The 13,942-nt window shown below is 47.5% G+C and overlaps 1 protein-coding gene and 1 pseudogene across 1 annotated transcript in view; both read left to right on the forward strand.

Moving 5' to 3' along the window:
• PRPS2 (phosphoribosyl pyrophosphate synthetase 2) overlaps positions 1-13,942 on the forward strand; it is a 35,800-nt gene that overhangs the window by 11,173 nt on the left and 10,685 nt on the right. The window contains exons 3-4 of the mRNA XM_049643431.1: positions 12,050-12,148; positions 13,013-13,137. Coding sequence (XP_049499388.1) covers positions 12,050-12,148; positions 13,013-13,137 — 224 coding nt within the window. The remainder of the gene's footprint in view (positions 1-12,049; positions 12,149-13,012; positions 13,138-13,942) is intronic.
• On the forward strand, positions 1,194-1,346 carry LOC125932494 (uncharacterized; annotated as a pseudogene).

Below are 13,942 nucleotides of genomic sequence, written 5' to 3' on the forward strand. Positions count from 1 at the left end.
TATATATATATATGTATGTATATATATATATAGGTATATATATATATGTATGTATGTATATATGGGCTGTAGCTTTACATATATGTGTGTGTATATATATATGTGTGTGTGTGTATATACACACACACGCATATATATATTTTAAACGTTTGTTCACTTTTTGAGAAACAGAGACAGAGTGCAAGCAGGGCAGGGGCAGAGAGAGAAAGAGACACAGAATTCGAAGTAGGCTCCAGGCTCTGAGCTGTCAGCACAGAGCCCGACATGGGGCTCGAACTCGCAAACCGTGAGATCATGACCTGAGCCAAAGTCGGACGCTTAACCGACTGAGCCACCCAGGCGCCCCGCCCCAGCCTTTCACCCTAATTCAAAACCTGCTTCATGATGTTTAATCTTCCTGCTTCTTTTGAAGCAAGGCCCACACACCTGTAAAATTTTATTTTTGGTTTCATCTGTATGTGCAAAAAGCCAGGGACTAGCTCAGTGAAGGAAAACTTACGGTTTCGTAAGCCATTACACATCAGCACAATGAGCTGCTAACACGGAGAAAGGAAGCCGATGTAGTAATTGGAAAATGCCTGGTGTATTATAGTCTGAGCTCTGGGGTCACAACCTTGGAATCAAGTGGACTCAGGTTTGAATTTCAGTACCACCATTGACTCCTTTCGTCCTTTGTAACAGTAGCTTAAACTCTCAGTTTTTAGCTTGCCTGTATATTAAGGATAGTACTGGCTACTTTTTCTGAAGTACTTAGCATATAATAAACATGTGGGTAGACAGACTTTTTCCAAAAAGAGCCGGGTGTCAAATTTTTACACTCGGTGGACCACCAGATCTCTTGGTCAGCTCCACCATTTTGGCATGAAAGCAGCCATATATGATATGTAGATGAAGGGCTATGTGTCCGTGTTCCAATAAAATTTTGTTGCTGGACATTGCTCTATGAATTTCATGTGTCTTTCAGACATCACAAAGTGTTCTTCGTTGGATTGTTTTTCAACCTGTTAAGAACGTAAAACCCATTCTTAGCTCATAGGTTGTGCAGAAACAGACCACAGCCTGGGTTTGTCTCCTGGGCCGCACTTGGCCGACGCCTGCTGTGGTGGACACTCAATAATTGCTAGTTTCCTTCCCTGGTAAAAACAGTATGACGTGGGCAAAGCTGGAAATCATTACATCTGAGAGGGCAGAAGATTGCTTCTTGGCCTTTTGGCTAAGATCAAGTGTAGTATCTGAGAGGATAGAGGACTTGAGGCTTTTTTCAAAATCATTTTCAAGGTTATGTTCTCTTTTCAATTATCAAATTGTTTCGATTTTTTTACCTGGAAAAAGTGAGCACAGTTATCCTGATGTTAGTTTCTGTAATCTTGTAAATTTCTACCGCTTGTCAAATGTATGCTTTTAGCAGGGCAGCGTCTGATAAGTTGATTAAGATCTGGAGCATCCAGAGAATCTTGGTCGTGGCTGGGCCGCCTCACAAAATGTTTGACTTTTCTCCATTTTTCATCAGGGGAGTTGAACGTTTTACTTTTGGTTGCTCTTCCTTAACGCTACCTTTGTTGAAATGCCATGCTGATTGTTCTCATAGTGGCTGTAAAGTCGGTTAACTCGCAAATCTTTCCTGCAAGATTTAGTCGGCTCTTGAGCCAAACTCATAGGACAAAACCCAAATTTGTAAACAAGGTCTGGAGAAGGAAATCAGAAAGTATGAGTTTAGAAATGACCTGTGGTTTGGATCTCAGAAGTAGCAAATGCGAGATACCACGGAGGAATTTTTTTTTTGCCCATTATAAAATTGTAGGAAGAGCCCCACTTGGATTAGCATCGAGAATCAGATTGTATTACAGAGAAGTCCCGGTGATCAATTTGTTCTTCTAATTATCCTGAAATTGTGTTAAGCTAAATCATTCTCACAGTCATTGAGGCAGATAACTAAGCCTTGAAAACTGGACGTGGTAGAGTTTGTGTTATTAGATGTTTTCACTTTCTGGAAACCTCCACTGTTCACATTTTGAGGTTGGAAAGAATGTATGTGCATGTTATATATGTATTGCTGACCTTAAAAGTAGAACTACCAGTTATTTTACTGCAAAAGGTGGGTTTATTCAAGAATTAAAAAACAAACAAACAAACAAACAAAAAAACGTAGGCAGGGCACCTTGGTGGCTCAGTCAGTTAAGCGTCTGACTTCAGCCCAGGTCACGATCTCACAGTTTGTGAGTTCGAGCCCCGTGTCGGGCTCCGTGCTGACAGCTCGGAGCCCGGAGCCTGCTTCAGATTCTGTGTCTCCCTCTCTCTCTGCCCCTCCCCTGCTCATGCGCTGTCTCTCTCCGTCTCTCGAAAATAAATAAACGTTAAACAACTAAACAAACAAAAGTAGGCAATTCTGGAGGACACAGGAAAGGTACGCTTTTGAAGGAGCAAAGGGGGGTAGTTGGGTTGTGATGAGTTAACAACTTCAAGTCAGTTGGAGAAAACTGGGGGTTTGAAGTATGGTGGCTCTTCATCGGCGGAGCTGTTGTCAGGGATGAGGAAAACATTTCTCCCTCCTGCTGGAGTAGTGGAATAATCAGTGTCCATGTGCAAGGTCGAGTCTGCCTCTTCCCATTGAGTCTGCAATGAAGAAGGCATATGGAAAGGCGTGAGAGCTCCCCCTCCCGAAACCTCCCGAGTCCATTTTCGTGGGGGTTCCCATTACTGCTGTTCACATTCCCCCCTTTTGATCAGGATCTTTCCTTGGAAGCATCGCAGATCAGCAGTCAGGTTCTCTGCATTTAGTGGTTTTATCTCTCGGTGCCAGGAAGGACCTTCTCTGGTGGTCACGTTCTCACCTCGGAGGGCGGGCGAGTACACAGCAGTTGGAAACCACTTAAGCCACATTGAGCAACAGGGAGGGTTGGGAGGGACAGCCCTCAGGCATTTTCCCATCTGAAGTCTGTACCTTCTCAAGACGGTCAGCACTGAGCCAGCATCAGCTTAGGGGGCACATCCTTTCTGCGGGGGATTGATAGACAGCAAGTGCACGGTCAGAAGCAACGTGACCGTTCCAAAGTGTATGTTGGTTCTAAACCAGAACCCTGGGTCTGAAGATATTTACAGGCCCTGTTTGGACTTAGGGAAGAAGGGTTTCTCGCTGTGAAGGCCATCCCGGGGTCATGTTGCCTCCCGAAAGTCATCTGCTGAGGTGGCTATGCACCCAAATCGTGAACTACTGTAAGAGCACACAGAACCGAGTGCATTTGGGAACCTAGGGCCCACCTGTAACCATGAAGCAGTAGTTAATGAGCCCTTTTGCGAGAATAGCAACACTTTAAGGACGTTTTAAAACCCTGTTGTTCTCTCAGAAGAGCTGTTTAGAGCCTTGTGTGTTGTCAGTAACAGCCCGTAAAGTTGTAGATTCAGAAACCGTGAATCTGGATAAGAATCCAGAGTCCGTTCCTAGTTTAGACAAAAGAATGGCTTTTGTGGATTCTGAGCTTCCTAACCCTTCGGAAACGCTCATCAGATCGTAATGAGGCGGTTGCTGGAAAGGTCATCATCAAAAGAGGTTTCCCCCTTTGGAAGAGATTGGGAAATGCTGATAAAGGGCATTTGCTTTCTTCAAAAGAAGTGACAGTGAGAAAAAAATACACAGGCCTGGGCCAGACGGCTTGGGAAAGCAGTCTCCCCAGATGTTGTCGGCTTCGATTCCAGGAAATCATGTCACCAGATGGCATGCAGGTCCCGTCAGGGTTTGGGGCTTTCTTTAGATGTGTCACATGGATCTAAGCGTCGGCACAGGGGTTGGTGAACAGATCCTGATAAGGGCCTTTCCAACAAGTTTGAAGACTCTTCGTGGAGGCGGTGTCTTTCCCCACAGACAGATCCCCCAGGTGGCAAAGTGTGAGGAGTTAAGATCATTGTCTCCTGTGCGCCAGGAAAAGATTGCTCTAGCAGAGCATGGGTATGTTTCATAGAAGCAACCAGACCTTTACGGTGCTGACGATGTCTCCTTTTATCAACTGTGGGTCAAAGAGGGAGGGGCCAGAATGCACGGTCATTCCTCTGTCTCCAAGGGTGACAATGTATGAGTTCCAAAAGGGGGACGATCTGAGACACAGTCATTTTTTCTCACCAAATTTTAGCCGCAGAAGAGGCACTGGCCTGTCTACAGGGGACGCTTCGGTCCAGTGAGGAAACATACAAACCGTGACTGAAACATACTTCTATCCATGAGATGGGGGAGCTGCGTGAAATCCATTTGCCAAACCTCAGTTGGTCCACTGAGACAAGCCAAGTAAACCAGACCCTTCTTGCGGCCTTCCTCATATGTTCCCATCGATATGGGTTCGTGAATGCTATCATTCTGTCAGTACGCCGATGGTTGAATGTGTGCGTGGCGCGACATAGAGGGAGCTTTAGAATTTCCGGGAGGACCGGATCGTGATTTGGTCCAAACCCGAGTTTGCTTTCTTTATTCAACCGATAGTTGTTAGTTTTCCAGATATTGACTCTCCTCTGGGGCTAATTGTTGGGCATCTCCGGTCAACTTTTCTCACTTGTCATTTGAAAGAACGTCCCTTTGGAACATGCCAGAGGTCTGAGTGTCAGTCTCCTTGAGAGCAGCACGTGGAAATACCAGCAAGGTGGTATCCCTTGGCCCCCAGGGGGTCGCGTCTGGAACCCCTGGGAACCTTCGTAGCCAGAGCTACCGGCAAAAGTATGGTACCCAATAGAGGTTGGATGCAGGGGCCATTTTTAATCTCATCCCCGCTGGGGGTAAGGAAACCTTGTTGCTGCCGTCACATTCCAGAATCATGAGCTACCCCAAAGGCATACTGACTATCAGTATAAATGTTTGTGGTTTTGCCCTCGGCTAAAATACAGGCTTGAGTAAGAGCATGTAAGTGAGCCTTGTTGGCCTAAGTAGCTGAAGATAAAGGTGACAGGCCTCAGGGACTTCAAAGGGAGTTGTAGTAGCATGTCCAGCATGGTATTTACCATTTTTACTCTTTTTTTTTTTTTTAATGTTTATTTTTGAGACAGAGCATGAGCAGGGAAGGGGCAGAGAGAGAGAGAGGGAGACAGAGAATCCCAAGCAGGCTGTGTGCTGAGAGCAAAGAGCCCGATGCAGGGCTTGAACCCACGGCTTGTGAGATCACGACCTGAGCCGAAAGCAAGAGTCGGACACTTAACTGGCTGAGCCACCCAGGTGCCCCTCCCATTTTTATTCTTTAAGAACCCTTAGTAAGCTGGGAAAAGTGTGTATCGGTGAGAGGTGTTTCCTATAAGTTGTCACCCGGGGTCCAAAGGCGATCTGTCAGCCTTAGGCACTTGGGAGGGGCTTCATCAGGGGAGGGGGGGAGAAGGTGGCCCAGGTAAGGCTCTCACAGTGAGAGTTACTTGGATGAGGAGTAGTTAGCAGGGGTGTCTATTAGGTTTGCTCTTTCTATTTCATCAGTGGCCTGGACTAAAGGACAGTGGCAGGAATGACCCTGGGGCAAGGGGGCTGTCCCCCAGCCAGAGGGGCTGGTTGGCTGTAATACCCATTGGGGTGATGTTGGGGGAGGACTCGAGGGCATCCCCTCACCTCTTGCTCACAGAAAGGCAGGTTGCTAATTAGGATGTCTGAGGGCAGGGGCTTTTGGTGGACTTCGCTTTCAAGTCTCAAGGGGCTGTGTCATCCCCCTCTTTGCAAATAGTAGGGTTAGGTTTGTTATTTTTTAGTAAAGCACACAGAGGCTGAGCCGTGCGAGGGACATTCGGAATCCAGTTTCGACAATAGCCAGCCAGTGCAAGAAAGCCTTGTGATTGGCACTTAGTTTTAGGTTTGGAGAAATTGAGGATGCCTTAGAGTCTACCTGGATCCAAATCTGGTCTGTGTTCTGAGATCGTGTACCCTAAATATCAAAGCCTGAGTTTGAACAAACTGTCATTTTTGTCTGCGGAGACTTTCATGTCCCTTTAAGGCCAAAGGTTTTAACAGGTGGATGTTGTCTTCCCAGGTAGAGGTTTGAGAACAGGGACAGAAGCAAAGGGCCTGTGTATTGTGACAAGATAGAGCCGGCAGAAAACTTTGTGTCATCCAAATCATTTTTTAAGGTTTGTGAAGGGTTAAGGACTCTGTGTAACCCTGGGGCATTACTTTCCGGGTGTGTTTCCATCCTTCCCAAATGAAGGTAAAAAGATACTCGCTATCCTTATCAACTGGCATATGGGAACAGATCCCTGGGAATGGATGTCAGTAGCCCGTGAGGGTTGGGAACAGTGGGGTGCCACGGGACCCCGGTGCTGTTCAGTGCTCGGAGGTCCTGGATAGAGTTCTGTCCTTGGCCGTTGGGTTTTCTCACAGGTAGAATTGGGGTGTTACAGGGACCAGTGCAGGGGATAATGAGGCCCTGAGCCTTGTAATCCTCTGCGGTGGGCATGATGCCTTGAAAGGCTTCTTTGTGTGTAGGCTATTAATTCTAGGGATCAGTTTGAATCTTGATGGGAGGTACCCTGTGGATTCTGCTGGTGTCCGTTGAAGACTTTGCCCATAAAGAGGACGGTAGCTGAGCCAGTAGGAATAAATGATCAGCGATCGGTACCCCCAGCCTCTGCCACAGTGCCATCAGAGACAGAGCATAGGAAAAGATGCCAACGGGCCATCGATTTCCCCCTGTTGGCTGTTTTGGTTACTACTCTCAAATTCTAGAATTATTTTCCTCTTTTGGGAGAGAGAAATTCCGGCATATTTTTCTAAGAAATCTGGGCCCAGTGAATGAGTAGGGAGGGGTGGAGGAACCAGGGAAGAAAGGGTGTATATCTCTAAAAGGGCCTCGACAAAAGGGAGCCAGTTCGGAGATGGGAGCCTGTTGAGGTTGACCAGAGACCCCCACTGTTGGAAGTGTTTTAGCGCTCCGGGGCAGGGGCTGATTTACAGCTGTGTCGGGAACGACAGAGACAGACTTCTTCCCAATCTGGATAGTCGTTGCTGCGAGCTGATCAAGAGGGATGATTGGGAAGAACGCCTGGAGCTCCTGGCAGCCCCACTGTAGACAGCAAGACGGAGTCACTCCTGTCCGGCAGGGGCCTGCGTCGAGCAATGATACGAACGGCTGAGGGTACTAACAACGGTGAGCTCTCCCCGAGACCGGCACCGGCTGACGACGCCCCAGAACCGATCAGCAGCAGAAGCAGGGGAGGGGTGCAGGTGCCCAGGACTGACCAAATCCCTTTAAAAGGGGGAGGGCTTTTGCAGTGGTCGGGCCCCGCAGACGTGACCCTGAGCGCCTGAAAAGGGAGCTGCCGCCGAAGGCTCCGGCCGAAGAGAAGGGAGAGCCTCCACCGCTTGAACAGAAGGAGCGGGAGGGCCGAGCGCAGACCCGGCCCGGGGCCTCCTCTCAGCTGCGCGCCCGCACACGGACTTGGCGGCGGCCTCGTTCACTTCCTACCGCCTGTGTTATCTCGATCGTTGTGTGCCTCCTCTTAGGTCCTGCGCCGTGTGTGGGGAAGAGGCCAAGTTAATCACGGGCTCCAATGTCACTGGGTCTGGAATCCCGAACCCGCTTTCTCATTACATTCACCTTGCTTTAGGACCGAGCACAGCTGGCGCTGTGCAAAGACCCAACTCGTGCGTGCGCCTTCACGGCGTGCTCGCGACAGTTGGCGTGGTCGGCAGGGAACTGAGTCACAGCCGAGACCAGGGGAGATTGCCTCAGAAAGGCACTTGGAGGGTTAAGAAGGATTAAACCGTTTGGGGACGTTGCAAAGATAAATGCCACTACTGGCCAAGTTAGCCTAGAACTTGGCAGAAAGACGCAAACAGAAAATGTGGAAAAACCTGTATACGCATGCGAGGTATAAGTGGGAAATAGAGCCGCACACGGTTCAGAAGTTGTGAATTGCAGCCAGTAGCTTGCAAAAAAGAAAGAAAGAAAGATCCGGGCACTTGGTAAATACCTAAAAACGATGGTGAAAAGGGCAAAGCCCTTCGTGTCCCGGGCGCCCATTGCACGGGTACCTACCTTACTGATGAGAACCATCCCGCAGTTAGACTAGGAACAGCAAAGGGGTGAGGAGCTAGCTAATAGACTAATAAGGAAGGACAAAGCCATGAATAGTTTAAGTTTCAAGGACGAAACACCCTTGGGACCCCGGGACCCCCATCTTGAGGACCCAGGAGACCATGATGACCCCAAGGGGGGTGACTATCAAATCAGACTCTGCTTCTGCGGGTTAGGGGCTTTGGGGTGTCAGCTGGTGCTGGTCTTGGTGACAATCTTGTAGCTGCAGTGCCCTTAACTGTTGGCATCATTGCTGGATACAGGCTCCTGCTTGACATGAGTGACTCCATCTTGCTGTCTACACCCATCATGGGGAATTAGGACGTTGGAAAGGAAACGGTAGCAGAAACTACGCTTGTGGTTTTGTTTAGGAGCCTTCATCTGTTGGAGCTGAACATTGAAAATTTTAGCCCTCTTTCTTGTAGGTGACTCACCTAGGCAAGCTAGTTTGCCGGGTTAGTCGAATCTGAAGTGGTCAGTTGCCCATCCCGTCCTGGTCATCTTAACAAAAGGGGAAAGATCCTGGAGCAGTGATTCATAAACATGGACTTAAATGTTACCCCGATGGATTCAGCACCTAAAGACCAGAATTTTCTTTAAAGATAGTTTGGAGTCTATTATAATAATCGTGAATGGATTCATCAAGCTTCTGTGTATAAGCCTGAATTTTGTTCCAGTCAACAGGCTTAGGAAAAGCCATTATAGTTGCTTACTGGCGATTTCCAGCAAGTTTTCTAGCATCTTGCCAAAGGGTAGGGGTCTGTTTCTCTAAATCCTGCTCAGGATTTTCCCCCTGGGCTAGTTTCGCCCAACGAAACTAAGTTTGAATATTTGGTGGTGGGAGGGTGCGGGGTGGAGAAGAGGCCTCAGAAGCCTTTTTTTCTTTTTAATTGTTTGCCTCCTTCAGTTTATAAATTGTATTTTGGAGAGAGGCAATTTTACATTCCCGAGAGTGTTTGGAAGCTTCAAAATACCAATTAAAATAGAAATCCCATTCAGTTTTGTCATTTTCGAACCATGGTTGTTGTCCAATTCAGCTTTGAGAAAATTAAGTTTGGGGAGATTGAAAGTTCCCCATAGTGGCCATTGAAGTTCTAAATTACTTCTGGCTAAGTCAGTCCATTTATTTATAAATGTGCGTGTGGAGGGCCCATAGTGCTTAAACATAAAACCGGCCAGAGTCCCAGTGGGTGGCGGGGCGGTGGGTGTCCTCAAAGCGCTCAAAACATTTCGGTGACTGGGATCCCATTTCTTAGAGGGTTTTCGGGAGCCAGCCTGGTTCCAGAAGGAATCAGATGAAAGTCCCGCACAGCTCTGGGAGGCGCAGTTCCAGTGGAAAGTCTGATTTTGAAAATGAAATCAGACCGAAGGCCAGCCTGGTTCTGAAAGAGGACTTCAACCGTCTGCATTCTGTCCTCAGTCTACTTTCTAATTAAGTTCTCCTCTCCAGCTTATCTCTTTTGTTTTATTATTTTTTTAATGTTTTATTTAGTTTTGAGAGGGCATCAGTGGGGGAGGGGCAGCGAGAAGCGGGGAGACAGAGGATCCAAAGCGGGCTCTGCGCTGGCAGCAGCAAGCCGGACGCGGGGCTCGAACTCACAAACCGGGAGATCGTGACCTGAGCCCAAGTCTGATGCTCAACCAACTGATCCACCCAGGCGCCCCTCCAGCTTCTCTCTTAACTCGGGCAGAACGCCCTGAGGGCACAGCATCCCCTGATGGGAACCCAAACTTACCGCTCAACCAGTAAGGACCTCCCTGTGCCAGCAAGACCCCTGTGATGGACCCCAAGACAAATGATTGGTTGCCCTGACCTTCACTACCCACCTGCATGTACCCCCCACCTTTGCCCCGCATTTGCCTTACTTAAACCTAGAAGTGTTCCTGGCACTTTGCAGACAGTCTCCGAGATGCTGGTCCGCTGTCTTCCCAGTGGTGGCTTCGCTCAACTAAATCCCTTTCTTGTTTCACTACCGCTCGTCCCTCTGCCTTTGGATTTTGTTGGTGGCCAGTGGCCGAACCTGCTCCGTGGGTAGTGCGCCTGTTTGCTCACCCGCCCCGCAGCTGTCGGGGGTCCTCTCTGGATCTCCCCTCTGCTCACGAAGTAACGTTAACCTTAAAAATAGACACTGCCAGGGACTCCTGGGTGGCTCAGTCGGTTGAGCATCCTACTTCGGCTCAGGTCATGATCTCACGGCTCATGGGTTCAAGTCCCATGTCGGGCTCTGTGCCGACAGCTCAGAGCCTGGAGCCTCCTTCAGATTCTGTGTCTCCCTCTGGCTTCCCCTCCTCCACTTGTGCTCTCTCAAAAATAAATAAATATACAAAAAAATAGACACTGCTAGTTATTTTACCAGCAACAGATGGGTTTATTCAGGAATAAAAGAGAATTGCGAAGAAAGAAGCTGTGACAAGATTGTAGGCAAGTCCGGGGCATAAAGGAAAGGTAGGCTTTTGAAGGAGACAAGGGGGGAGTTGGGGGGCTCTTAGGAACTAAAAGTCCATTGGAGGAAACTGGGGGTTCAAAGAGTGGTGGCTTCTCATTTTCTGAGCTGTTTCCTGGGCACGGGGAAGGCACCTCTTCCTTCTGGAGTAGCAGAGCAGTATCCATGTGCAAGGTCAAGTCTGTACAAGGTCACATCCGCCCCTTTGGTTGTGTCTGCAATTGACTAGGAGTGGGAGGGCGGGAAAGCTCCCCCTCCCAAATCTCCTGACTCCATTTTTGTGGGGATTCCCGTTACGAATGTCCACCGTATGTTATTATAAAGTAATGTTTGTTTGCTTTTTAAGAGTATGGTGTGTCAGAGAAAGTACACATGATCTGTTGACATTATGATGTAATTCCTTCCTGTGTATGCTTTTACATGAATCTACTCTATACTCTGTGTATTTTGTAGGGATGGTTCATTTGTTACTATTGTGATTGAAATGTTTTCTTGTTGCCAGTTTGAGGTGTAATTGACATAACATTGGGTGAGTCTGAATGAAATCTTTTAAGCTTATATATATATATATTTTTTTTTGAGGGGTTGGTATATGAGCATATTCCTGTTTACAGTAAAATGCTGACCTCTTTTCCTAGCTTCAGTCTCTGTGTAGTCTTTTATATAATTTTTGATGTAGACAGTTATTGGCCAGGATTTATGATGGCAGAACTACAGCTATGGAGAAGTTAGGTAACTTTAAAGAGGATACAGTGTCAATAAATCACCTTGCATCCCTTCTTGAAAAACCAAAGTTTTAATCACCTGAAGTTGTTCTTTCTTCAGTCTGGTTTTCGTGTAGTAATTCGTGACAGCATTCGGCTTCCAGCTGCAGTATATCAAGTCTTCTTGAAGACCCGACCTTGGCTTTCAGCTGGCCCCTGCCTCCCTTGCCAGCATTCCCTTACACTCCCTCTTGGACCAGTGCCTGTGGCCACCCAGCTTTCAGTCCCCAGATGTGACCTCCTGGCCTCGGTGCCATCACACGTGCTGCTCTTTCTGGAACACTGGTTTCTCCCCTCTGCTGGCCACACCTTAAAAGCAGTTTCCTCCAAGGGGCCTCTGATGATAACCAGTCTCTCTCTCTCCTTTTTTTGAATGTTTATTTATTTTGAGAGAGAGAAAGAGAGCACAAAGAGAAGAGAGAGGGAAGCGAGAAGAGAGGCAGAGACAGAAGTACAGCAAAAATCCCAAGCAGGCTCCACGTGGTCAGTGCAGAGCCTGACATGGGGCTCGATCCCACGGTTCGTGAGATCATGACCTGAGCTGAAATCAAGGTTGGATGCTTAACCGACTGTTTCATTGTTTGCTTCTTTGATACTTGTTCTCGCTGCACAGTGTCAAGCTGGTAACATTGGGTGAAATAAATGGAATGAAGAACTTTTGTTGTTATGATGTAAGTTTCTTCCTTGTTATTAAGAATTAATTAATGTAAATGATTAAAGTCTTAAATGACTTTAAGTGGTTAATGCTGATTTTGTTCACATTATCTCTTCCCTTCTCTTCTGCTGTTATAAAATCTATGCCTTTATTTTTTAGAGCCGTGCTCCGATTTCTGCGAAACTTGTGGCCAATATGCTGTCAGTGGCTGGGGCAGATCACATCATCACCATGGACCTGCACGCCTCTCAGATCCAGGTTCCCGCCTTTTCTTTCTTGCCCTCGGTTGTGATCGGGGGCTTAGTGCAAGTGGTTAAATCCTGATTCTGTTCAACTGTTTTCGAGGGAGGTAACGTTACTCGTGGTCGCGTTTGTATACGGTGGCTCTCTGGGATTTTCGTCTTTACTGAACTTGGGACTATAGTTCAATGTAGTTATCACCTGACTCTGCCACCAACCTCTGTCCAAACAGTTTTGGGGCGGTGGGAATGGCTTCTTGGTAGTAAACTGTATAATTCCATCTCAGCTTCTCGACAATCATGAGAATGGCAGAGTTGTATGTTTTTTAACCTCTTCATAACTGAGTTCCTTTATCTATGAAACAGGCCGAATTGTACTGTACCTACTCTGTAATACAGCGAACGTGAAACATTTAGCTTATAATAAGGTGCTTGAGGCACAACAAATCTCTTCACTCCCTTGCAAAGCCATTCTCCTATTGCTTAGAATACAGGCAGGGGGCACCTGGGGGGCTCGGTCGGTTAAGCGTCCGACTTCGGCTCAGGTCATGATCTCACGGCTTGTGAGTTCGAGCCCCGCGTTGGGCTCTGTGCTGACAGCTCGGAGCCTGGAGCCTGTTTCAGATTCTGTGTCTCCCTTTCTCTCTGACCCTCCCCCGTTCATGCTCTGTCTCTCTCTGTCTCAAAAATAAATAAACGTTAAAAAAAAAAAAAGAATACAGGCAGTCATAATAGAATGTGTCTCCAAACATAATGGATGGGACTGAAGTAGGCTCCTGGAACATATCTGTCTTTTGATTTAATTCTGTTAAAATTCAGAGAAGGGAGTCTGCTGAAAAGGCTTCTTTTGAATGCAAAATTCAAGTTTTACTGCTCTCCGCAGGGATTCTTTGACATCCCCGTGGATAATTTGTACGCGGAGCCCGCGGTCCTGCAGTGGATCCGGGAGAACATCGCCGAGTGGAAGAACTGTATCATAGTTTCACCTGACGCCGGGGGAGCCAAAAGGTAGCCAAGTGCGCGTCGTTTTTCTTTTCCTTTTTTTTTTTTTTAACGTGTTAGGTAAGGAAGCACGTGTTTTAAATTACTTAACGCTCTATTTTCGTAAATGAATGAGTAAGGGGTCTACAGTCTTGCAGAGATGGGTGCCGTCAACTTTAACATTTCCTCCTTCATGAGAGAAGCACGCACACACATTTGTTTCCAGCAAAGAACATGTTTTACTTGAGGTATTTTTTCAGTTATGTTTTCCTAAACAAATTTCTTTTTAAGGTTTATTGTTGAGAGAGACGGAGAGAGGCAGAGCGTGAGCGGGGGAAGGGCAGAGAGAGGGAGACACAGAATCCCAGGCGGGCTCCAGGCTCCGAGCCGGCAGCACAGAGCCCCATGCGGGGCTCGAACTCCGGGACCGTGAGATCATGACCTGAGCTGAGGTCGGAGGCTTAACCGACTGAGCCCCCCAGGCGCCCTGAGTTACGTTTTTCTGATTATGAAAGTAATGAGCTTCATTGGAAAATAAGGCTTTTAATTAACACGATTGACTAAGCTAGTCCTTCCTACTACAAATACTTGACAGTGGGAGCCAAAGTAGAACAGAATTTTAAAAAAGAAAACTGTGTCTATCGAGCACCGAGGACAAAGGAAGTATCCGGGACCAGGAAGTGAAGAAGGGCTGAAAACCATGCTCGAGTGGCCTGGGGGTTCGGGTATCAGATCCAGGAAGAGGCTGGTAATTTAAGTGTTAGCTGTCCCCATAGAGGTCTCCAGAGAGAAGGGAGGGAGACAGTCTTCACTCAGGCCTTTGGAGGTGGGG

This window comes from Panthera uncia, chromosome X (genome assembly GCF_023721935.1).
Source record: "Panthera uncia isolate 11264 chromosome X, Puncia_PCG_1.0, whole genome shotgun sequence".
Lineage (NCBI taxonomy): Eukaryota > Metazoa > Chordata > Mammalia > Carnivora > Felidae > Panthera > Panthera uncia.